Source organism: Tachyglossus aculeatus, chromosome 2 (genome assembly GCF_015852505.1).
Source record: "Tachyglossus aculeatus isolate mTacAcu1 chromosome 2, mTacAcu1.pri, whole genome shotgun sequence".
NCBI classification, from domain to species: domain Eukaryota; kingdom Metazoa; phylum Chordata; class Mammalia; order Monotremata; family Tachyglossidae; genus Tachyglossus; species Tachyglossus aculeatus.
This window is the reverse complement of record NC_052067.1, coordinates 62,725,739-62,752,690: the sequence shown is the minus strand read 5'-3', so window position 1 is coordinate 62,752,690 and position 26,952 is coordinate 62,725,739. Positions and strand designations below refer to the sequence as shown.

Below are 26,952 nucleotides of genomic sequence, written 5' to 3'. Positions count from 1 at the left end.
TCTTCATAGAGATGGATTTTTAATGGAATTAATTTTACTCCTTCCCATAATCTTTTCACTTTCCAGGAATTGCAAACTGTTTCCTGTTGATTTCTAACGGTCGGTTTTGTTGCTTTTTCCCTTTTCCATGGCGCTCCCATTCCCCTCTCACTGGCAGCTGTCCGTATTTAGCGGTGAAGATCACTCCTGCCATCCCGGCGGTCGGCGGGATCCTCTTCTTCTTCGTGATGGGGACACTTTTGAGAACCAGCTTCAGCGACCCTGGAGTCCTACCCCGAGCCACCCCAGATGAAGCAGCCGACCTGGAAAGACAAATAGGTAACTTTGGAAAGCCATCTTGATCCTGTTGCCTTTTTCCCATGTGAGTGTATAAGGTTTGTAAGCAATGAGCCCAGGTGCAGACGGAGAGGACAAAGAGGGGGTTGGGTTGCCGATACCAAAGTCGTTGATGGGGGGACCATGAAAATCTAAGACATTTAAACAGCTGAAAAACTGGTGGTTTGAAGTCATGAGAGGAGGGTGGGAGGTGGATTTAAGTGGTAAAAGATGCAACTAGAACCTCAGAGAACATAGACTCAGTTGGTGTGTAAAAACACGTGAGGTTTGAATCTTTTTGGCTGAGTGTACCGTCTAAATCAATTTAAACTGTATCACTTCTCTGCTCTTGAAAAGACTGTTAAAAGGAAGAAAATAACCCAGAAAAATGACCTCACTCCCTGAAAAAAAAACAACCAAATTTGTTGAGAAGGTTGAGCAATATAAGGATATAAGGTTGTTGCTTTCGCTATCCAGTTTTCTGCATGGTTTTCATGATAACAATGTCCACTTTCAAAATTACCAGGCCAACAAGGATCCCTTTTTAAACTGCTCTCTTATTTGTCCAACCTTGGTTTAAGAATCGCCTTTCTAATGGACCAAATCAATTCAAGCAAAATGTGTAGTATAATATTCATTCATTCATTCAATCATATTTATTGAGCGCTTACTGTGTGCAGAGCACTGTACTAAGCGCTTGGGAAGTACAAGTTGGCAACATATAGAGGCGGTCCCTACCTAGCAGTAGGCTCACAGTCTAGAAGGGGGAATAATAATAATAATAAGTTGGATCATCTTTCCTTATTCATTTTCCATGGGATTGGTGTTCCTGGGTATTAACTTTTTAAGAACTGGAAGTGAAGGAAGGTTAATGAAACAATGATAAAGTTGTAGTTATCCATATTTAAAATTAGAACCCAAAGGAAGACCTGGAACTTTTTTCTCTCTCCTTTATATAATGGATGGATTCATAGAACTGTAAGGGACTATGAAAATCCACTACCCTGCTTTTAGGTGTCCCAGAAAAATAAGATGTTCCTGTTTTCATGGACCTCAAAGATGGTTTCAGAGACCAGTCCTCCTCACCAAAAAAACTGTTTTTGTCCTTTTATGGGCTCGGGGTGGGAGGTTTCAGGATTAGTAGTAGACTTAAGTAGTGACTGTTTTATAAATTGGTATTTGTTAACACTTGCTATGAGTCAAACACTTCTAAGCTCTAACAATGAATTAGTTTGGACATAGTCCCTGTTCCACTTGGGGCTCACAGTCTAAGAAGGAGGGGAGAACAGGAGAACTGAGGCACAGAGAAGCTAAGTGACTTGCCCAAGGTCACACAGCAAGCAATTATCAGAGCTGGGTCCAGAAGCCAGGTCCTCCGACTCCCAGGTCCTTTAATAGGCCATGCTGCCTTATGCACCATTCCAAGTCATGCCAAGCGTAACAGTGTGGTCTAGCCTGGGCCAAGGAATCCCATTCCTATCCCTGGTCTGCTGTACATTCCAGGGCAAAGCACATAACCATTCTGTGCCTCAGTTTCTGTGTATGTGGGAATGGGTTAATACTTGCCTCATAGGGATATTATAAGGATAAAATGAGACAATCGGTGTAAAAATGCATTGGAAAAAATGAAAGCATCATGCCAATTTGCGGTGTTATTGTTATTGTTGTAATTATTGTTATTTCCACATGGCCCAGTGTTGTGCAAGCCTGATGTCCAGTGTCTAATTACAGAAATTCCAACTGGATCTTCCTAATCAGAGTTCTGGGACAGCTTGAATGTACCCTTACCTGGTATACTGATGCAGAATCAAACCCTTGCAATCTTGGAACTTCCAGTACAATCAGCGGGTTTTTTGCCAAACTTTGATGGGTATATGTTCAGTGCCAGAGCAATACAGAAAAAAGATGAAAGAAAGAGAAGCAAACGCTTCAAGACAAATGGTTGGCAAAACTGAAAATACTATAATTAGCGACGAGGTATTTGCCAGACAGTATGTTTCATTAGATTGAGTTGGTACAAGAGAAGCAGCATGACTTAGTGGAAAGAGCCCGGGCTTGGGAGTCAGAGGATTTGGGTTCTAATCCTGCTCTGCCACTTGTCTGCTGTGTGACGTTGGGCAAGTCACTTAAGTTCTCTGTGCCTCAGTTACCTTATCTGTAAAATGGGGGTTAAATCTGTGAGCCCCACGTGGGACAACTTGATTACCTTGTATCTACCCCGGCGCTTATTAGAACAGTGCTTGGCACATAGTAAGCACTTAAATACCATCTTTATTATTATTACTACAGCATATTAATAATAATTGTGGCATTAGTTAAGCACTTGTTATGTGTCACATACTGTTTTAAGCACTGGGGAAGATCAAAGATACAGTCCCTGTCCCACTCAAGGCTCACAATCTAAATAGGAAGGAGAACAGATATTGAATCCTCATTTTACAGATGCACAAAGATGTTAAGTAACTTGTCCAAGGTCACACAGCAGGCACATGGTAGAGCCAGGAGTAGAACCCAGATCTTCTGATTCCCAGGTCCGTGCTCTTTCCACTAGCCTGTGCACCTCAACAGTCACACTTGTATTTTCTGCAATTCTATGCATGTTTCCTCCAAGAATGGCAGAATCACCAGCCCTCACAGCATCTGTTCTTCCCACCCTTGGTTTCATGACAGAATTGTGGTCACATTTTGACATTCTCACCTCCGAGTTACTTAAACAGCAACCCCAGTAATGGCAATATTTGTAATTACTGTCTGTGTAGATTTTCTGGTTTTCTCACAAGGGTGAAAAGCACTTGTCTGAAACCTGCTTTATTTCATATGGTGTAGGAGCAGAGGCTTTAGGAAGATCGTGATCCCAAGAGGGATCAGAAAAACAAAAAACCAACTCTCAGTTCATTATGGAACAGTCTCTACATGCACATTAAGTAGTGAGATTTTACTCATCCTCAGTAGTGTCTTCAACAAAGGGATGCTAACTGGATTGTTAACGTTTAAGAGGAAGGAACTAGAAATTATTTTCTTTCATTCTTACCAAGAAACGTGATGTCATAATAACAAACAAGAAGAGTCAGGTCATGGGCCAATTCCTGTCAGTCTCACCTTCACAGCATCGCTAAAATCCACCCTTTCCTCTCCATCCAAACTGCTACCACGTTAATACAGTCACTCATCCTATCCTGTCTGGATTACTGCATCAGCCTCTTTGCTGACCTCCTTGCCTCCTGTTTCTCCCCACTCCAGTCAATAATTCACTCTGCTGCCTGGATCATTTTTCTACAGAAACATTCAGTCCATATTTTCTCACTCCCCAAGAACCTCCAGCAGTGGCCCATCCATTTCCACATCAAGCAGAAACTCCTTACTATTAGCTTTAAAGCACCCAATTACCTTGCCCCCTCCTATTTTACCTTGCAACTTTCCTATTACAACCCAGCCCACACATTTCACTCCTCTAACGCCAACCTACTCACCGTATGTCAATCTCGTGTATCTCGCCGACAACCTCTCACCCCCATCTTGCCTCTGGCCTGGAACACCCTCTTTCTTCCAATCCAACAGGTGACCACTCTCCCTACCTTTAAAGCCTTCCTTATTGAAGGCACCCCGATTAGGCCCTCATTTCCTTGTCTACCTTTCCCTTCTGCGTTGCCCTTGCATTTGGATTTGCAACCTTTATTCACTTCTCTCTCAGTCCCACAGCATTATGTACATATCCGTAATTTATTTATATTAATGTCTGTCTCCCTTTCTAGACTGTAAGCTCATTGTGAACAGGTTACATCTCTACCAACTAAGTTATATTGTACTCTCCCAAACAGTACAATGCTTTGCACACAGCACTCAATAAATAAAATTGATAGACTGATTAGCACAGAGCTCTGCTCAGGTGAGTAATTTGTACATGTTGACTGGTTGGCACAAAAAAAAGATAATGACCAGAAAATTCAAAGGAAGCCTGAAAAAGCGGTTCCAAAAGGAAAGAAAAACCTAGCAACAACCTCCCTACAGTAAATATTGGAGAGGCTGCTTGATCAAGTTCTCAGCATGTGGAATTGGAAACTAGCCATTTCCGTCAAGACATATTTCTTCCTGTTTTTAGAGATCTTAGTAGTAATAATATTTATTAAGCACTTACTGTAGGCAGAGCACTGTGCCAAGGGCCAGGAAAAAGTGTACAAGGGAGACCTGGGCCCAGACACTGTCCCTTGAGGGGCTGACAATTGAGAGGGCAGGGTGGTTGGGTGAGGAGCAATGAGAGTGGAAGGAGAAATACGGCTTTCTTTTTCTTTTTATGCTCTCTTGAAACACGTTAAGGACTACTCTTTGTCTGACTGCAGTATTCTACGGGGCTAACAGTTCGACTATTCATATGAAGCAATGTTTTGATACTGCCCTAAGGTTTCTACCACACTTTTGCTCTCTGGATTGCATTTGATTGGAACCACTTGCAATTGAACTCCCTTTCCCTCCACCTGCTCACCCTATCCTGATAGTAACATATTTTCTTTAAGACAAGATAGTTGTAAACTCCATTTTCACTCTGTACCAGTATAGTTCAGCACCTGTTCTCCTTCCTATTTAGATTGTGAGCACCTTGTGGGACAGGGGCTGTGTCTGACATGATTAACTTGTATCTACCCCAGCCTTTAGTATAGTGCTTGACACATAGTAAGCAATAAATAAATACCATGAAAAGAAAATGGTGGAGTGTGTCAATGAGCATGGGAATCAAAGATGGAGAAGTAACATTGCTGAGTGAAAGAAAGGAGAAAGGGAGGGTGAAGCAGTGTGGCCTATTGGAAAGACCACAGGCCTGGGAGTCAGAGGACCTGGGTTCTCATCTTGACTTACCTGCTGTGTGATGTTGGGCAAGTTACTTAACTTCTGTGTACCTCAGTTCCCTCATCTGCAAAGTGGGGATTCCCTACCTGTTCTCCCTCCTACTTAGACTATGAGCCCCACATAGGCCTGATTATTTTGTATCAACTCCAGAGCTTAGGTACTGTGCCTGGCACACAGTAAGCACCTAACAATACCCCAATTATAATCATAATTGCCTCCCAGTGTTTTGTAGTCTGTGTATTCTTGGGTTTGGATAAACAAGATCGTCTTGATCCTGCCTTCTGTGTATATAGAGCTGAATTAACCTAGATTGATGGGTTAGCAACTACTGAGTTGGGCATCACTGAGAAAGACATAGGTGCTATGGGAAAAACCACCTCCCAGAGTGTAACGAAGCAACTCTTTATGGTGGGGCAAAAAAACCCTAATTGTTATGGTACTTATAGGTGCTGGATCAAGCATGCGAGACTTTCTTTGCACTAATGAAAACTAGGAGGTAGAAATAACAAATCTCTCATGCTCCATGTTCAGAACAGCTTTGAGATCTAGAAAAATCTAGAAAACAGATGTTGAAGCTTGAAGAAAGTATTTTTCCCCAACACTTTCATTGAAGTGTCCCTCCTTGAAAACCAAAGCCCCTGGGAGTGTGTCAGGAGTGAAACCAGTTGTTCATACTGGGTCGAATTCTGTTTTGTGGGGAGGAAAATTTCAGTGCAATTATTGTGTAGTGGGTATTGTAACGGTGGCTTAACTTTACAATTTTTACATTGTTCATGATTTCAAGAGGGAGCCAGCATAGTTCCAGACTGTATTCATGCAATCCCCTAAATGGCCTCATGAGTGTAGTAAGTGATGTGTGGTTTACAGTCAAGCAAACTGAGGCCCCAGAGTGGAACCATTTGACTTGATAGGGCCGGGAACTAGTTAAAGTTCTACCTAAAGGACCTGTTTTTTACCCTTTGGGAGCTTTTTGTCCTGTACTTTTCTCCTTGCCTCGGCTTCTCTACCTATTGAATTCCCAATTTCCAGAAGCCACCCAAGTGATCTGTGTGTAGTTTTCAGGTGTTGGTCTGAGGAGTAGTTTCAGGAGTGTAGAGAAGTTGCAGTTTGTTGTTTGATTTCTTAGTTGAATTTCCATATGCAGGTTTGCATTTTTCTCAAGAACCAAAGACATGATTGCTTTTGCACAGATGAAGGCTGTGAACCTGTGTGTTCTGCAGGTTGGAACCCCGCAAAATACCTAAAAAGGAGAATGAAACATTCTGTTAATTTTAGAACTCAAACCAAGATATGCAGCCATACATGCTCAAATTCTTAGTAATTAAACTCCAGCAACTGCAAAATCATAGAGATATTTTAATGACTCACCAGAATATTACTATCATTATTGCTTTTACGTGGCACCTTAGGGGGTGAGGGAATGAGTTAGAACAAAAGAGTCAGTCAGCAAGTGCAGTACAAGAAAGAGATTATAGAGTGTTTAGAGATGAAATAGACCTGGGGTTGGACTTGGGATCCAGTCACAGCATTGAGTTTCCTATGAGTGTGAGGCAGGGGAAGTGAGGATACTTTTTCTGGAGAAAGTTTCTCAGGAAGTGCTCTGAAAGGATCTTGGGTGCTAGGGACAGTAGAGGGTATTATCTCTGAGTATAGCCAGGGGGACATGAAAGACAGCCCATTAATGAAAACAGAAGATATTAATTAAATTGTCATATTTATTATGTACTTTGTGCATAGCACTGTGCTTGATAAAGATAAAGTAAAGGGAGCAAGGAGAGAAGGAGGGAAGGCAAGGAGGAGAGGAGGAAGGATAGATGAGAGGAGAGCATAGAGCTAAGGAGGTAATTGAAAGTACTAAGAGCTAAATAAACAAGAGAAAGTGTAAACTAAATGTGAAATGAAAGCATCCTCTAGACTGTAAATTTGTCCTCTAGACTGTAAGCTCATTGTGGTTAGGAAATGTGTCTGTTTATTGTTATATTGTACTCTCCCAAGCACTAAGTAAAGTGCTGTGTACACAGTAAGCGCTCAATAAATACTTTGAATGAATGAAATTTGAAGATGCAGATTACACAAAACATTGGTAATAATGGGAAGTGAAATAGAAAATTTGCTGTTGCTGAGCATCCCCTGAACCAAATGATTATCTATCTATATGGGGAGTGTTTTATCCCAAGTCAGCAGTCCTTTGAGAAACTAAGCCTTGGAAGGAAGTATTGCAAGTTCAATACTTCACTCAGAATTGGGATCAAGCAAAAACATTGCATATTCTCTCTAGCAGTTTTGACACTGAAATAATCAATAATTATACTAATTGGTCAGTGGTATTAAGTGCTTACTAGGTGTGGAGTACTGTACTAAGCGCTTGGGAGAATACAGTATAATAAAGTTGGAAGTCACTTATCCCTACATCACAGGAATGTTGCAAGGACAAAGTGAGGTAAATACAAGTATACCCCATGATACAAGCTCGTTATGGTCAGGGAACTTGTCTGTGAACTCTGTTATAGTGTACTCTCCCAATCACACAGTACAGTGCTCTAAAATCAGTAAGTGCTCAAATGCCATTGATTCCCTCCACTTCCCCCCCCGCCCTACCTCCTTCCCCTCCCCACAGGACCTGTATATATGTTTGTACAGATTTATTACTCTGTTTTACTTGTACATAGTTACTATTCTATTTATTTTATTTTGTTAATATGTTTTGTTTTGTTGTCTGTCTCCCCCTTCTAGACTGTGAGCCCGTTGTTGGGTAGGGACCATCTCTATATGATGCCAATTTGTACTTCCCAAGCTCTTAGTACAGTGCAGTGCACACAGTAAGTGCTCAATAAATACGATTGAATGAATGAATTCCCTGCCCACAGTGAGCTTACAGTCTAGAGAGGGAGACAGAGATTAATATAAATAATTTACAGATATGTTCAAAATTTACAGAAATAGAACCAGAGTTCTTTAGGAGGTAAAAAGTTGTGAGTCTGAGCATTAGAGGTTTAAGTTTTCTAGTATGAGACTGGTACAGGTCTGTCAATAAATCTCTGAGACTAGAATAACAGAATAAAGACTCAGGACAGGGTGTCCTCTTTTAGCATGGTGTAGTGGAAAGAGCATTGGCCTAGGAAATGAGAAAAGTGGGCTCCCATTTTACCTCTGCAACTCAGCACTTATGTGACTGTCAGCACATTCAATCTCCCTGGGCCTCAGTTTAATCATCTGTAAAGTGGAAATGATTATACAAACGTATCCCTACATCACAGGAATGTTGCAAGGACAAAGTGAGGTAAGTACAAGTATACCCCATGATACAAGCTCATTGTGGTTAGAGAACTTGTCTATGAACTCTGTTATAGTGTACTCTCCCAATCACGTAGTACGGTGCTGTAAACACAGTAAGTGCTCAAATGCCATTGATTGATTGATATAAGAGGTCATCTTAGTCTTTGAAAACGTGGTGGTACTTTGAGTATGGCATGTTGTAATACAACAAAGAGTCTTTGTAGAAGGCTGCAGAACTAGAAACTTGTCCTCCTGATTTTGAAGGAGTTTGTCATCTTGAATGAAGAATTTGTCCAAGGTACACTGAACAGTAAGCTTTTCTTCTTAAAGCATCTTTATAACAGGCAAACCTCTGAGCATCTCTTGTCTTCATTAGCGTCTTCATCAATCATATTTATAAACTAATTTGCATCGGTCAAGGGGCATACACCTGTAATGCAGTGTTATCCTTGCATTGCAAGTGAACTGAGTGAACTGTATTCATAGATATTGCAAGCATTTGCAAGAATCAGGTAGTCTGGGTTTTTACAACCTCAAAGCAAATTTGGCTATCCTACCACTCTTGCCTGATGGTATAGCCGATTGAATCAGATTTCAAACTGTCCAGTCCATTCTCTTACCTGTTACCATCAGGAAGAGCATCTTGACATTTAGTCCAGTCCCGGGCAGATCTGCTTCAGGTATTGGCGATAATGATGATCTTATTTGTTATACACTTACAGTGTGTCAAGCAATCTTCTAAGCTCAGAAGCCACATTTGGTTTCATGAGCAGTTTCTTCAGCACCACTTACTAGTTAGAATGGCCAACACTGAAATCATAGAATAGTTCACCAACTTCAAGGCAGTGCCGATTTCAATTCAGTTTCTCTGGAGGGGCGTGTGAGAACAATTAATGATAGGACCACAAAGCTACTATTGTTTGGTGAGCAGAAATGTGACACCTGCAAAAAGGGAGGGCAGAAGTGACATTTTAAAGACATAGTGAGCCTGATTTCAGGTGCAAAGCAGTGGCTTGTTGAGGGACAACTATTGCAGGTATATCTATTGTGCATCAATTAGAAGGGTTGTGTATCATGAGAAGCAGCATGGCTTAGTGGCTGGAGCATGGGCCTGGGAGTCAAAAGGACCTGGGTTCTAAATCCACTCCTCCACATGGCTGCTCTGTGATCTTGGGTAAATCATTTCACTTCTCTGTGACTCAGTTACCTCAGCTGTAAAGTGGGGTTTAAGAGTGTGAGCCCCACGTGGGACAGGGACTGTGTTCAACCTAATCAATTTGTATCTACCCCAGTGCTTAGCTCAAAGTAAATGCTTAACAAGTACCATAATCATTATTATTGTTATTGTTATCAATCAGAAGAGGGGTTGCTCACCCTGATCAAAACAGCAATGAGTTTTATCAATCAATCAGTCATATATTGAGTACTTACTATGTTCAGAGCACTGTACTGAATGCTTGGGAGAGTACACTATAACAGAGTTCATAGACAAGTTCCCTGACCACAAGGAGCTTACAGGCTAAATGGATCAATTAGCATGGCAAAAGACAAATTGGCATGCACACACTGTGGGCTGGATTTCCGGATGTGCATGTTGTTTCTAAGCCACTCTTTTCACATAGGCAATAACAGTCATAATCATAATTATAGTGGTACTCGTTAAGCACTTACAAGATAATCAGATCGGATACAATCCCTGTCCCACATAGGACGCACAGTCTAAGAGGAAGGGAAAAAAGATGCTCAATTCCCGTGTTATGGATGAGAAAATTGAGGCACAGAGAAGTGAAGCTCTAAGCTCATTCATTCATTCAACGGCATTTATTGAGCACTTACTGTGCAAAGCCCTGTACTAAGTGCCCCTTGTGGACAAGGAACTGTCTACCAACTGTGTTATTGTACTCACCCAGGCACATAGTTCAGTGCTTTGTACACAGTAAACACTCAGTATATACAATTAACTTGTCCAGGGTCACACAGCAGGTACATGGCAGAGCTGGGATTGGCGCCCAGGTCCTCTGACTCACAGGCCCATGCTCTATCCACTAGGCAACACTCTCTCCCATTAATGGTATTAATTTAAGTGACCAAAAATAGCTGTTTCCCTAGAAGAATATATAGAAGAAGAGTTAACACTAGAGAAGGAAACATCTAGAAATGGGATAGAACCACAAGACCTACCGAAAAGCAGTTGCCCACCCCAATTTCAATTTGATAGAATCCCACCCTCGCAGGTTGATTTCATTTCTAAATCTTTTGATTGTAATCACATTTTCACATGATTATAGTTCGTCATAGTTTAATGTTATCAAGAGCCCTCTCTGCCTAAATGGGAGGTTACCAAAGCAGTTCAAAATTGCCCTTCCATGATAATTAATAGCTGCTGGTCCTTTTAATCAATATTTTAATAACTACTTGCACAGTTTGGCAATTAAGACTAAAGATAGGGCTGTTGGCAATTATTAGAAACAGATTGCAAAGGTGATTCATTGGGACATTGTAAGGCTTTAGAGAAATGCAATTTTTCTGTAACAGGTGTTTTTCATCACCACTAGTGACTGGCTGTTTGGCAAATTTCACAAACAGGTGTCTTGAGAGTTCTCCTAGGGCCAAACCACTAATTGAATAAACGATGGTGTCCTTCCCCCATAAAGCCATGTTCTCCAAACCAAACTTTGATTCCCATGCAGTGGTGATTTAAGGACTACCAATTAAATTGAATTAAACTTCCCTCTGTAGGTAGGATTTTTATTATTTTTGTTTTATTTCCAATTGGCAGTTTGTACTGAATATTTTATTCCTGATTTTTTGAAGGTTGCTGGGTGAAAAATCCTTAGATATTAGTGGTCAGACCTGTCCCAGGATAGCCTGAAAGGGAGTTTATAAACCCTTGAAAAAGAACAGCTGAAATGATAAAAAGAAGGTTAAACACTGTAACAAGTACAGCTGGAAAGAAATGTGAAGAGAATAATATTAAGACTGATCGGGAAAAACCAGAAATGAGAGAGCCCCCAAAAACTGGCTGGGGTGGGGGTGGGGGGGGAAACTGTCACCAGATCTGTTCTTTTCGCATGCCAAAATTGTGCTCCCAGTGTACACTTCCACAGAGAATTGATGCTCCAAGCTCATGTGGGCAAGGGGCATGTCTACCATTGTACTCTCCCAAAGTGCTTAGTTCAGTGCTTTGTACTCAGTAAGCGCTCAGTAAATATGATTAACTTGCCCAAGGTCCACAGCAGTTAAATGGCCAAGCTGGGATTAGAATGAAGAGCAAGCCACTGAATATACTAGCCTGTTGTGACAATTCAGTTTTGGGTACCACTTAGTTTATTGATTGTGGTCATGGCAGTTTTGTCTTATCCTATCGAGTTGTCTCCGTCCCATTGTGATGCCATGGTCACATCTCTCCCAGAACACCCCACTGCCATCTGCAGTCGCTCAGGTAATGTATCCATAGAGTTTTCTTGGTAAAAATACGGAAGTGGTTTACCATTGTCTCCTTCTGTATAGTAAATCTGACTCTCTCCATGCCGATGCAATGATCAAAAGAGGAAGGGTTCAGTTTGCAATTTTGATTCGGCATAGACGCTCTGGGAGGAGAAGGGTTGCTAGGGAGCTGAAGGTTAAGGGATGTGTGGTCCCCTCCCTCCCCCACATCCACTGCCACCGACAACCTTCAGCATCTACTGAAGGGAGATTTCCCTCCGGGGTAGGGCAGGGTGATGGGCATGCCCTCATGCTGATCCTTTAACTTGGAGATTTCTTGTGGGCTACAAGCCCAGTTTTATCAAAACTATTATGTTCAGGACTGGGAACAGGATAGCAGCTGAGCCTACTACAGTTGACATAGTAGAATTTTTTTGTTGTTGTTAGCTGTTACACCTCATGCTAGTTGCACCTCCTTTACATTTTTCACTTTTCTGATTTTGTCCCTACATAATCATGCTGTTCTTTGCAGGGTTCTTTAGTGATTTAACTCCAGCTTCACTTCTAGTAATTTTCCCATTTGGCCTTTGAATCTCAGTAGAGTTCTCAGTTTAGCCAATTTTCATCGTCATCATCATTAATCGTATTTATTGAGCGCTTACTGTGTGCAGAGCACTGTACTAAGCACTTGGGAAGTACAAATTGGCAACATATAGAGACAGTCCCTACCCAACAGTGGGCTCACAGTCTAAAAGGGGGAGACAGAGAACAAAACCAAACATACTAACAAAATAAAATAAATAGAATAGATATGTACAAGTAAAATAAATAAATAAATAGAGTAATAAATATGTACAAACATATATACATATATACAGGTGCTGTGGGGAAGGGAAGGAGGTAAGATGGGGGGATGGAGAGGGGGACGAGGGGGAGAGGAAGGAAGGGGCTCAGTCTGGGAAGGCCTCCTGGAGGAGGTGAGCTCTCAGCAGGGCCTTGAAGGGAGGAAGAGAGCTAGCTTGGCGGATGGGCAGAGGGAGGGCATTCCAGGCCCGGGGGATGACGTGGGCCGGGGGTCGATGGCGGGACAGGCGAGAACGAGGTACGGTGAGGAGATTAGCGGCGGAGGAGCGGAGGGTGCGGGCTGGGCTGTAGAAGGAGAGAAGGGAGGTGAGGTAGGAGGGGGCGAGGTGATGGAGAGCCTTGAAGCCCAGAGTGAGGAGTTTCTGCCTGATGCGCAGATTGATTGGTAGCCACTGGAGATTTTTGAGGAATTTTGCATTAATTTGCCTGGCATTCTACCTCTGCACTGGTAATCCAGAACTGTAAATCTTGTTCTGAAATTGTCTAGTTCTCCAGATGATAATTCACTTAACGGACCCCGGATTCAAAACTATATAAGTAATGTGTTGCAAAGCAGTGACCCTTCCTTTTATTGTGCACGTGTGTGTCTGGGGCAATGTTGGCCAGTTTGATGGGCTGCGTACTGGAAAAGAGTTTTACATTTTGAATAAAAATTTTATTTGCCACAAAATTATCACCCTTAAACAACTAGAATTATTGTTGCACTATTAGGTATTGAATATCAGTTCTGTAAGCTTTACACCTTTTTTGACCAGTTAATGTCAGTAGAATTGAAGATGTTAAAGGGTGTCTGTGGAAAAAAATTAGTTTTTGGAAAAGGGAAAAATCATTGGACTGCTCTGCTGCCTCCTGGTGTGATTCTCCTAATAAGCAACTGTAAATGTGGCACCTTTTTAGTTGACCTCCTTGTGTTTCTTGAAGTCAGGCCTACTTCCTGACTAAAACAAGCCTTTCAAACTTGTATCAGAACAGCTGAGTTGTTATGTAAGTCTGACTTTGGAATCTGTGTCATTTTAGCTTTTTCGATCTTAGAAAAATTATTGGTGAAAACAGAAACCAAAAAGGATACAGTCATGTAGCAAGTGAAAAACCAGAACTGTGTACATTCAAAATGGTGGTCGAGAGAGGCAACAGTTAAGGTTGAAAGTCCTTAATGGCACATCCAGGTCAATTTTTGAACAACATCAGCACTATCCTTGAAGCACTATGCTTCAACAACAAACCAGACTTGAGGCTTGCAGCCACCCCGAGCAAAATTGATCCCCACCACTGAAAGCCTTAATTGCGGCTTGGCAGCTCTAGTCCTGGAAATGAGCACCCCTCCCTCCCATCCCATTGCTTTCCAGGGCATTCTCGGAACTGTTCTCCCTCCTGCTTAAGCCTGTGAGACCTGGTGTGGGACAGGGACTGTGTCCAACCTAATTAAGTTGTACTTACCCCAGCTCTTAGAACAGTTTTTGACACATATTTAAGTGCTTACCAAGTACCATAAAACAAGCAAACAAGCGGAGGAAAAATGCAGCTTTTCCATTTTAATCACAAACTTACTATCAGCCCACTGGAGTCTGCATGTGTTATTGGTCTAAGAAGGAAGGTGATGATGAGTCTTACCTCTTTTCAGCCTTGGTTGCCCTTCATTAGTCAATACATTCCATTGTATAGGACTCAATCTAGGGCAGGAAGCATCTCCCGCAGAATTTCAGGTCAGTGACCCAATACTCTTTTGTTGTTTTTGGCGAGAAACCCAGTATATGCACACTAGGATGTGCATTTATTATCACCTGATCGGAGTATTGTATTAGACATCCTAATGTCTCCTTCCTGCCTCCAGCTTTTCTCCTCTTTGACCTACTATATATACAGCCTCACTGATCAGAGCATGTTAGAGGGTAAGGTCATGGACAAAGCCAAAAGGCCTGGCCAAAAGCCTAGCATGAAAATTGCAGGGAACCCAAAGAACTACAAATTCCAGGGTGAAAGGGAGCTAGTTTCATATTCACTTCCTAGAGTTTGAAACAGAAACTCCTTTCCATCAGCATTAAAGCACTCAATCAGCTCACCTCCCTCCTACCAAACCTCACTAGTCTCCTACTACAGACCAGCCCGTACACTTTGCTCCTCTAGCGCCAGCTTGCTCACTGTCTCCTATCTTGTCTATTTTGCCACTGACCCCTTTCCCACTTCCTCCTTCTGACTTGGAACTCCCTTTCCCTCCTTACATACCAGACCACCACGCGTCACACCGTCAAGCTTTGTTAAGGTCACATCTCCTCCAAGAAGGCTTCCCTGATTAAGCCCTCTTTTCCCTGCCTCTCTCTCCCTTCTGCGTCATATATGCACTTGGATCTGTGACCCTTGGGAATTTGGTATTCACCCCACCATCGACCCCACAGCACCTATGTTCATATCTAAAAATTGTGTATTATAAATTATTTATATTAATGTCTGTCTCCACCTCTTGTCTGTCTCCCCATCTAGTCTGTAAACTCGCTGTGGGCAAGGGGCATGTCTACCAACTGTTTTGTTATATTCACCCAGGTACTTAGTGCAGTGCTCTGCACACAGCAAGTGCTCAGTAAATTCCACTGGTTGATTGATAGAAGCTATCAGGGCATTCTGGAAGGGGTTTGGCTCCTCTGCCAATAGTGGAAAAGCTCCACTGCCTTCTGGGTGACAGAGTTAAATCTGTCTCCCCCTCTAGACCGTAAGCTCCTTATGGTTAGGGAACGTGTCTGCTAATTCTGTTGTACTCTCCCAAGCGCTTAGTACAGTGCTCTGCACATAGAAAATGCTCAAGAAATACAATTGATTGATTGATTAGAGTTTTCCATGGACAGAATCTCAAAAAAAAAGATAAACCTCGCCTCTACCTAGTGTGCTGTTTTAGCCTTTGGTCCCTACCTGAAGCCCCTGCCCCCAGGAACCTGGCTGAAAGAAGAGTTTCATGGATTGATTTCATTTACCTAAGCTCTCCCTGTGGTAAAAAGGAAACCAGGGTAAGCTAATTTGGGATTGTTTTCATTTCAAAACTCTTCCATTTCTTTCCCCAAAGCAAAAACCTTAGTACATGGTGACAGGCTTTTGATAATTAAGCATTCAGTCTTTGCAATTCCAACTTTAAATCTTAAATAATATTTTAAATATTATTCCATGAACCATTGCCTTTCTACTGTCTGCTGGCATTCTTTCTAACTTGTAATATTGAATAGTTTTTTACTTTAGCCACCATATTTGTTCGGGGATCTATTTCCCTTAAGGAGTTCTCAACAGGATCCTGAGTAGGTTGTTTAATCCCCTATTTCCTTGGATACCTCTGATTAGAAAATGCTCAATTTTAGTCCCCCTTGTTGGTCCCAGTCTCAGATCCATGAAGTAAAACTTCTGATTCCGACAGAACACATGACTTTCAAAAATCTTCAACCCACTGCTTCTCATTTATAGCAAAAACTCCTGGCCACCAACTTCAAGCCCTCCATTAGCTGTTTCCCACTTTTCTGTCCTGCTCTCTTCCTACTTTTCTATGGTATATAAGTGCTTACTTAAGTGTCACATACTGTGCTAAGCACAAGGGTAGATTCAAGCTAATCAGGCCAAGCACAGTCCATGCCCCACGTGGAGTTCAGAGTCTTAATCTCCATTTTACCGATGAGGTAACTGAGGCACAGAGAAATTAAATAATAACAATAATAATAATAATGGCATTTATTAAGTTCTTACTATGTGCAAAGCACTGTTCTAAGCACTCGGGAGGTTACAAGGTGATCAAGTTGTCCCACAGGGGGCTCACAGTCTTAATCCCCATTTTACAGATGAGGTAACTGAGGCACAGAGAAGTTAAGTGACATGCCCAAAGTCACACAGCTGACAATTGGCAGAGCCGGGATTTGAACCCAGGATCTCTGACTCCAAAGCCCGAGCTCTTTCCACTGAGCCACACTGCTTCTCTAATGACTTGCCCAAGGTCATAGAGCAGACAATAATAATTGTGGAATTTGTTAAGCACTTATGACGTGCCAGGAATTTTACTAAATTTTGGGGTAGATGCAAGTTAATCAGCCCCTGTCCTCCATGGGGCTCACACCCTTAATCTCCATTTTTCAGATGAGGTAACTGAGGCACAAAGAAGTTAAGTGACCTGCCCAAGGTCACACAGCAGTCAATTGGTGAAGCCAGGATTAGAACCCAGGTCCTTCTGATTCCCCACAGTAGGCCATGCTGCTCCCCTCCAGCTTGTGTGCTTCACTTCTAGCAAGTGAGTTTTCTAGCTCACTCGATCTAAACTGTCTCATCTTTGGCACACTGCTCATGTTTTTCTTCCTGTCTGGGATGCAGTCCCATCTCATTGTCACTGTCCTCCCCTCCTTCAAAACCCTCATAAAAAGTCACATCCTTCAGAAGACCTTCCGACTGAGTCCCTCCACATTCCCAGTCATGCTAGTCTATCAGCCAACTCAGCACTAGTGGCGTAGTGGTTAGAGCATGGGCCAAGAGTTGGAAAGACCTGGGTTGTAGTGCCAGCTCTTCCACTTGTCTGCTGTGGGACCTTGGGCCTCAGTTACCTCATCTGTAAAATGGGGATTGCGACTGTAATCCCCATGAGTGACATGGACTGTTTCCAACCTGATTACCTTTTAACTACCCCAGCACTGAGAACAGTCCCTGACATATAGAAAGTGTGTAACAAATACCATAAGAAAAAAATTCTGTCACTTATCTTTGTATGATCTTGGATCTATAATCTGTAGTTGATCGTTTATAATTTATTCTTTCACTCTTCACTATGATTATTTGTCAATGTATGCCTACTAGTTCCTACACTAAGGACAGGAAGCATATCTTTCTTCTTTTATATGCCTCTTAAGCTCTGTATCCTGGCCTTGGTCTAAACCATTGGTAGCCAGCCTGATACTGGAAACCATCCTTATATGTCTGGCAAGGAGGAAAATCCAGAATTTATTCTTTGTCATGAAGGTCCTTCCTTTTTATGGTGACTGGGTAGATTATTGGATGAATGAACTGCCTGAAGACCTGAAACTCTGGCCTGTAACTCATGCTCCATTTTTGGCCAAGACTTCATGACTTTAGATGAGTTACTTGTGAAATACTTATGAAAAGGATTATAAAAGCAATAAATATTTATCTAAAGAATTGAAAGCTTCATTTCCTAGATTCGTGTGATTTTTTTGCATGCCTTGAAAGATGCACAATATAGTGCCTATATACAGGTTTCTAGATAAAGTTTCTCAAATTTCATGCCTCAAAAAATAATTTAATTTCATATTTTTCAGTTCTGCCATGTGCTCAGTCATAGATCACTCTCCGTTGTCTTTAGAATGGTTTTGGAGGTTTGGGACTAGATCAGGATAGCTAAAGAGGGACCAAATAGATCAAGCAAATGGCAAAATGGTCAGAGAATTATGAGGGGAGAGGTGATGGGGTTTTCTTTTTTTTCTTTAGGAGGGAAAAAACAGTTCACTACTTATAGAAACAGGCCTCCAGGGAAGGTGTTTATATGATTTGATTTCCTTGTTATGTAGGTCTGTGGTTGGTATTGGTCTAATGCAATTGAGTTTAATGGTTTAAGTGGATTGAGTATGTGGGTCACTCAATACAATGGCCCAATTCTTCAGAAGTAGAGAAACACAAGACTTGTTTTCTGGCATTCTTCCTAAGAAAAGCATTTTCTATATTGAGTATGAATGTAAAGTAGCATAGAAAGAGATCTTTGTGCAAAATAAGGCAATTTGAGTTAAACCTCAGCGATCCAGAAGATACTCCTTCTTCTGCTTTCATATCCATGACCACCTTCTTGTCAAATCCATCCTATTCCTTCTCAACCTCCCAGCTGCCTTCTAACAATGGGGATTACTCCCTTCTCCCGGAAACATTATCCAACCTTGGCTTTACTGACACTGCCCTCTCCTAGTTCTTCCTCCTGTTTCTCTGGCCACTCCTTCTCAGGCTCTTCCTCTGTTTTATTCATCCCCCCCTCCCAGCTCCACAGCACTTACGTACATATCTATAATTCACTTAGTCACATTAATGTCTGTCTCCCCCCCATTCTGCAAGCTTGTTGTGGGCAGGGAATATGTCTGTTTATTGTTATAGTGAGTTCTCCTAAGCACTTAGTACAGTGCTCTACATTCATTCATTCATTCATTCATTGTCGTATTTATTGAGTGCTTACTGTGTGCAGAGCACTGTACTAAGCGCTTGGGAAGTACAAGTTGGCAATATATAGAGACGGTCCTTACCCAACGTCGGGTTCACAGTCAAGAAGGGGAAGACAGACAACAAAACAAAACATATTAACAAAATAAAATAAATAGAATAAATATGTACAAGTAAAATAAATCTGTACAAACATATATACATATACATAGGTGCTGTGAGGAGGAGAAGGAGGTAAGGCGGAGGGGATGAGGAGGAGGAGAGGAAGGAGGGGACTCAGTCTGGGAAGGCCTACTGGAGGAGGTGAGCTCTCAGTAGGGCTTTGAAGGGAGGAAGAGAGCTAACTTGGCTGATGTGCGGAGGGAGGGCATTCCAGACCAGGGGGAGGACGTGGGCCTCGGGTCGTCAGCGGGACAGGTGAGAACAAGGCACAGTGAGGAGGTTAGCGGCCGAGGAGCAGAGGGTGCGGGCTGGGCAGTAGAAGGAAAGAAGGGAGGTGAGGTAGGAGGGGGCAAGGTGATGGAGAGCCTTGAAGCCGAGAGTGAGAAGCTCAGTAAATGCAATTGACAGACTGACTGACTGCCTCCCACCTTCTAACTGTAGAAGCCTCTCAAGGCTCAGTCTGGGTCCCCGCTATACCTACTCTCTTGGAGAACTGATTTGCTCTGACAGCTTCCAGTGCTATCTCTATGCAGATGATTCCCAAATGTAGCTCTCCAATTCACACCTCCCTCCTTCTCTGCAGTCTGGCATTTCCTCCTGCCTTCAGTACATCTCGACTTGGATGTCTCACTGATACCTCAAACTAAACATGTCCAGAACTGAACCCTGTCCTCCTCTTGACTTCCCCCTCTTGACTGTAAGCTCCTTTTGGGTTGGGAAAGGGTCTGCCAACTGTGTTGTACTCTCCCAAGCACTTAGTATGATGCTCTGCACATAGTAAGTGTTCAATAAATATGATTGATTTATGGATTAGTTTTCCCATCACTCTAGATAACACTACTAGCATCCCTGTCTCATTAGCCCATCCTTTTGACATTGTCCTTGACTTATCTTTCCCATTCAACCCACATATTCAAGCTGGTCCAAGCACTTGTCATATCCTACCTCTAGCACTGTATCAGCCTTCTTACTGACATCCCTGTCTTCAGCCTCTCTCCCCTCTTCAGTCCACACTTTTCTCTGCTACCTAGATTATTTTTCTAAATAACTGCTCTGTGCATGTCTCCCCACTCTTCAAACAACCTCCAAAATTTGTCCAACTCCGTATCTAATACAAACTCCTCACTTTTGGCTTCAAGGCACTCAATAAGTTCTCCCCCTCTTACCTTTCCTCTCTAATTTTCTGCTACAACCCAGTTTATACACTTCACTCCTCTGACACCAAACTACTTACTATACTTCATTCTCATTTCTCTAATGACTCAGTGTACACGTCCTCCCCCCTTCCTGCTAGACAGTAAATTTGTCATGGGCAAGGAGTGTGTCTGTTCATTGTTGTACTCTCCCCAAGCACTTAGTTCAATGCTCTGCACACAGTAAATGTTCAATAATATGATTGAACGAATGCAACTCCCTGCCACTTTATATCCAGCAGACTCCCCCCTCCTCATCTTCAAAACCCCACTAAAATTGTATCTCTTCCCCTCTCAACATCTCATTTTTTATGGTATTGTTAAGTGCTTACCATGTGCCAGACACTGTACTAAGCTCTGGTGTAATTATCTAATCAGATTGGACATGTGAGTCCCATGTCTCATTTGGGACTCACAGTCTTAATTCCCGTTTAACAGATGAGGTAACTGAGGCACAGATAAGTTAAGTGACTTGCCCAAAGTCAAACAGCAAGCAAGTGGCAGAGCTAGGTTTAGAACCCAGGACCTTCTGACTCCCAGGCCCATGCTCTGTCCACTAGACCCTGCTGTCTCTCTTCCCCCACCTTATTCTCTCTCTCTCTGCTGTGATGCTTATGCATTTGGGTTTGTACTCCTTCAGGACTGGATAGCAGTGGCCTATTGGAAAATCACAGGCCTGGAAGTGAGAGGACCTGGGTTCCAGTCTTGGCTCGGCCACTTGCCTGCAGAGTGACCTTTGACAAGACACTTAACCTCTTTGTGCCTCAGTTTCCTCAACCATAAAATAAGGATTCAATACCTGCTCTCCCTCCTGTTTGGACTGTGAACTCCATATGGGGTAGTTACTGTGCCTAATTAACTTGTATCTTCTCCAGTGCCTAGACCAATGTGTGACACATAATAAGGCTGTAACTATACATTTAATAATAATAATTAGAGTAGTAGTAATCATATCTCTTACTGTATTATATGTCATACACACTGTGTGCAGAGCACGCTGCTAAGCACTAGGAATGAGCATACAGATGGGAATTAGACACTGACACTCCCTTGAGGAGCTCACAATCTATGGAAATAGGTCATAGGGTTGGGGGAAAAACTGTATGCATTGAACATTTAATCAGTATAAGGGACAAGGGCAAAGATGTAATATGCAAAATAAAAACCAAAGCCAATAAGGATCTGTGGTTAGCGGAGCAGAATTTGTCTTTGTATTTCAGGATCCACAGCAAAGGCTAAGCTTGCCACCAGCTTTCCCAGGCTCTTGGAGGACTCAAACTGAAGGGTCTTTTCTATTTCCCCTGGGGTGGTGGAAAGCAGTATGGAATGGAGTGACCTCAAAGGTGCAGAGTGGAGCTGGTAGCAGCCCAGAGTGGTTTGCTCGGCTGTGGTGAGGGAGTCAGGGAGTGCAAAGGGAGGTGAGGTGGTAAGTAGTGGATGCCTTGCTTGGCTCAGGACGTGAAGAGAGGCCGAGAAGGTAAGAGCAATGGATTTTATACTCAGCCCGGCCCACAGAGACATGTCCAGGCCAGGGATAAAAGCCGCCACTCTGCCTCTTCAGACCCTTTTCACCTGAAGTCAAGCAAAACATCTGGTACTTGCACTCTCTCCTCCCTGTGCTACCTCAGCCTCACTGCCTTCTCCACAACAGCTGAGAAACGCTTTGCCTTTGTATTCCCAGAGGAAGCTGCTAATACTGGTAAACTTTATTTGTTTGTTGTTGTGACTGAAAAGATTAATGTAAATCTGCCTGTCCCCTCCAAGCTGGGCCCAGGGAATGATTGTTCTTCGCTTTGCTAACACATTTGCCATTTGCAGAACTTGTCCCTGTTTGTGATTCTTCCTCTTAAGATACTGTTCCTGAATCCATTATTCCAGGAGAGTCATCCTTCTGATTGTCACATGCTAGACTGGTCCCTTTCTCTTTTCTCTCTCAATAGTCTGGTACCTTTTCATGGTATTTGTTTAACACATAATTAATATATGCCAAGCACTTGGGTGGTTACAAGATAATACAGTTGGACACAGTCCCTGACCTACATAAGAATAATAGTAATAATGGCATTTATTAAGCGCTTACTATGTGCAAAGCACTGTTCTAAGCGCTGGGGTAGATACAAGGTAATCAAGTTGTCCTACGTGGGGCTCACAGACTTAATCCCCATTTTACAGATGAGATAACTGAGGCACAGAGAAGTTAAGTGACTTGCCCAAACTCACACAGCTGCCAAGTGGCGGAGGTGGGATTTGAACCCATGACTTCTGACTCCAAAGCCCGTGCTCTTTCCACTGAGCCATGCTGCTTCTTAATCCTTATTTGCAGATGAGGTAACTCAGGCGAAGAGAACTTAAATGACTTGCCCAAGGTCTCACAGAAGACAAGTGGTGGAACCGGGATTGGAACCTACATCCTTCTGACTCCTTGGTCTGTGGTTTATCCCATGGGCCACACTGCTTCTCTGCTCGACAGTGTTTGAGTTTGGGGCTCTGTGTTTGTAAAGAGGTTTTTTGTTGGGTTTTTTTTTAACCTCCCTTCTTTAGCTGTCCTTTCGCATCTGTTTGAGCTGCCGCTGTCATCCATCTTCTCACCAGACCCACTCAATAAATCAGTATTATGGTGAGCATTGCTTTGATGCCCATAGACTAAACCACCATTCAGATTCTAGTCGAGTATGATCCTGATTTGTCATCTGATGCCAAAAGTGGCTTCTGAAACCGCTCAACAAGGTGAATATCTCGTTCATGTGTCACAGCCATTTTACCCAGGAAGGCACTACTGCAGCTTGGCAGAGCCTGTGTGATCTGTGGATTGAATGTGCTTTTCTCCTCCTTGCCCACTCGCTTATCGTGTCGCCTGTCCCAGCGGGAATGGGACTGGCACCGGTGGGGTTGAGTGCACGAGGCACTGGCGCAAGCCACTAGCACTAGAATAGTGGGTGCCCGAGTAGTGGGTGCTGAAGAGCCTGCCCCAACCCCAGCCTCTTCCTCAAGGGAGTCCCAGGACTTTGGTGGCATCCCTCACTTCAGTTTGGCTGGGGATCGGGGCAATTCAGCACAGGGTTGCTCACTCCTTCCTCACCTCGTTAATCTTCTATTACAACCCAGCCCACACACATCGCTCCTCTAATCCTAACCTTCTCACTGTACCTAGATCTTGTCTATCTCACTGTCGACCCCTCGCCCACATCCTGCCTCTAACCTGGAACGCCCTCCCTCCTCATATCCAGCAGACAGTGAGTCTCCCCCCACCCCGCTTCAAAGCCTTATTGAAGGCACATCTCCTCCAAGAGGCCTTCCCTGACTAAGCCCTCCTTTCCTCTTCTGCCACTCCCTTCTGCATTGCCCTGACTTGCTCCCTTTATTGCCCCCCAGCCACTGGCCTCACAGCACTTATGTCCATATGGCATAGTGTATAAAGCATGGGCCTGGGAGTCAGAAGGTCATGGGTTCTAACCCTGGCTGCACTCTGCGTCTGCTGTGTGACCTTGGGCAAGTCACTTCACTTCTTTGGGCCTCAGTTACCTCATCTATAAAATGGGGATTGAGACTGTGAGCCCCATTTGGGACAGGGACTGCGTCCAACCCAATTTGCTTGCATCCACCCCAGCATTTAGTATAGCACCTGGCACATAGTAAGCACTTAAATATGATAATAATAATAATAGAATCAATTCCGTCAAGTGCATTAGTGGCTCTGAAATCTTCATGACTCAACTGAGGCTCATCCGTCATCACAGAGTGACCACATTGTCAGTTTATTTATTGAGCACTTACACTGTGTGCAGAGCGCTGTACGAAGCACTTAGCCAAAGAAAATATCAAGTCTTTTGCATTTTGAGGGTTTTTCAGTTCTCTGTCTACATCATTTTGTGCCGCATGGTAGCAGAATTCAGGGCAATTGGCACTTCATTTGAGTATGACCAGGGAAATCTTTGGATGAATTTAAGGGGTTTATTGGTGCAGACTAGATATAACCTCAGCCTTCTCCAGGTTTACTGTTAGTTCCTAGTATTGCACTAGCTTTACAATGTGATTCTCCATCATCCACATATCCTGTTGTCTTAGACCTCTGGACCACAGTCATGAGCATAGAGCAATTCCCAGATGCCTCTCTCCAAGTCTTTGGATGAAGGGTACAGCCTGCTAAGTTGGGTGAACTTCAAGTGGCCTAGAAAGTCTGTTCTCTTACCAGCTTCCTGGTTCTTCAACCCTGGCTGCTTAGAGTAGGTGTGAAGAACATGGACATATTACACAACCCCCTTTAATGCCAATGTTCTAGGGCAAAGAGGCAGACTACATATCTTTAAATTTGGACATATCTTTGTGGGTAATTTGTGTTTTTGGTGACCTTGGCTTTTTATCTGACATCATCATAATGGGTTGTTAAAAAGGAAGTTAGGAATTTCCAATTTAACATTCACAGCATTAGGATAGATGTTCTTCCAAGCCTCATCTAACCATGTCAGAGAGCTAATACTACATTAGACATACCAGTGGGGCACTGAATAGAATGACTGAATCAGTAATGGCATTGCTTTTGTTCATATATTCTAACTGCAGCCGGCTTTGTTTTCCTGAGTATCAGGCTCAGGATGGCCGAAGGAATAAAGTGCTTCTGGGTTGTCCCTAAATGCAGAATACAAGTTGTGGTCTTGTTTGCTGAACTCTTAAATCCGATCTTGCCAAATGTGCTACACTGTAAACTAAGCTCATATAAATAATTATATGTGTGTACATAATTACTGGGTAGAACCATGTGTTTGGAAAGGTCATTGGGCCCATCCCTCTGCCTTCAGACTGGAATATACTTAAATCATTGTATATTGATAGGTGCCTGACCAGTTAGAAAGAATAGAGGTCACCTACTGGGCCATGGAGAGCAGCACTGAGTGCTTTTGGTTCTGATGGTCATTTTTCTTAGAAACGACCATTGGATATAGTGCTATTTTCTTGCACTTAGAAAAAGCCTAGGCAGCCCTCCTAATCAGTTCCCTTTCAGATCATCTCCAAGATGATTAGAGCACTTGGAGACATATATTATGTGTGTGTGTGTGTGTGTGTGTGTGTGTGTGTGTGTGTCCATTTTTTAAAGGAAAAGATAGATTGTGGACAGTGAACAGGTCTATCCGTATTATATGCTCCTTAAACACTTAATTCAGTATGCACTCAATAAAAATCATTGATATAGGTAGAAAGACAAATAAATATGCAGGTATATATCTGTGTAAGCATGTGTGTGTCTATATGTGTGTGTGTGTGTGTGTGTTCATCATTTCCTACATAAATAAGCACATAGTACAATGCTCTGCACACAGTAAGAGCTAAATAAATACGATTGAATGAATAAACACATATAGACCCCTCCCCCCGACACACACACACACACACACACACACACACACACACACTCATTCTCATCAATTCCCTCACAGACGATCTTTCATCCACCCTGCGTTAGTACCACATACTGGCTGGAGAGGGAAACTTGCCCAAATAGAGTTAAAAAAACAGTTTTATCCCCAGCCATTCCATTTCTTCCTAAACGCAGAGTGTGATTTGTGCCAGCCCACCTTGCATGCAGTCATGAACTTTGGGCCAGTAATTCACCAAACTGACAACCAGTACTTCTTGTTGATGGTTTTTGTGATGTTTTATTTTTGGGCACTTAGTCTATGGAACCCCTCTCAGGATCGCACCTGAAGAGTTTCCAGTACTATACCAGTCTCGACTTAAGGAGGGAGGGTCAAGCAGGGGCATATCCATTGCATTCCTAAATTGGGCAGTTGCAAGCGAATGGAAGGCAATCTGCTACAAATCAAAATTCACCTGTGCTGGACAGCAGCAGCGTGGGAGAGAGTCAAGGGCGGAGACTCAAGTTTTCAGTGTGGAAGAAGACGATGGTAAATCACTTCCATATTTTTACCAAGAAAACTCTACACTACCAGAATGACTGCAGATGGAGGTGGGGTGTTCTGGGAGAGATGTGGATAAATGGAGCCGCTGTGGGTCGGAGACGACTCGACAGCATAAAACAAATCTGTGGAAAGGGCATTTTCTAAGTTGTAAGATTTTGCAGGACACTGGAGTAAATGCAAAATCCAACTTACTTATTTTCCAATTATCTTGTATATTTATATTATTCATCCAAATATTCATAGATCAGTAAATCTCCAAACCAGAAGCACCATGACCTAGTGGAAAGAGCTTGGGCCTGGGAGTCAGAGGACCTTCGTTTTAATCCCACCTCTTCCACGTGTCTGTTGTGTGACCTTGGGCAAGTTCATTCATTCCTTCAATCATATTTATTGAGCGCTTACTGTGTGCAGAGCACTGTACCAAGCGCTTGGGAAGTACAAATCGACAACATATTGAGACGGTCTCTACCCAACAATGGGCTCACAGTCTAGAAGGGAAGACAGACAACAAAACAAAACAAGTAGACAGCAGTCAATACCATCAAAATAGATAAATAGAATTATAGATATAGACACATCATTAATAAAATAGAGTAATAACTATGTACAAATATACACAAGTGCTGTGGTGAGGGGAAGGGGGTAGGGCAGAGGGAGGGAGTGGGGGCTATGGGGAGGGGAGGAGGAGCAGAGGATAAGGTGGGGGAGGCTCAGTCTGGAAAGGCCTCCTGGAGGAGATGAGCTCTCAGTAGAGCTTTGAAGGGAGGAAGAGAGCTAGTTTGGTGGAT

At 42.9% G+C, this 26,952-nt stretch overlaps 1 protein-coding gene across 8 annotated transcripts in view; it reads left to right on the top strand.

Annotated features, from left to right (window-relative positions):
- ZDHHC14 (zinc finger DHHC-type palmitoyltransferase 14) overlaps nt 1-26,952 on the top strand; it is a 309,503-nt gene that overhangs the window by 172,833 nt on the left and 109,718 nt on the right. For all 8 annotated transcript variants that reach the window (XM_038740357.1, XM_038740337.1, XM_038740329.1 and 5 more), the window contains exon 2: nt 158-318. In XM_038740357.1, coding sequence (XP_038596285.1) covers nt 158-318 — 161 coding nt within the window. The remainder of the gene's footprint in view (nt 1-157; nt 319-26,952) is intronic.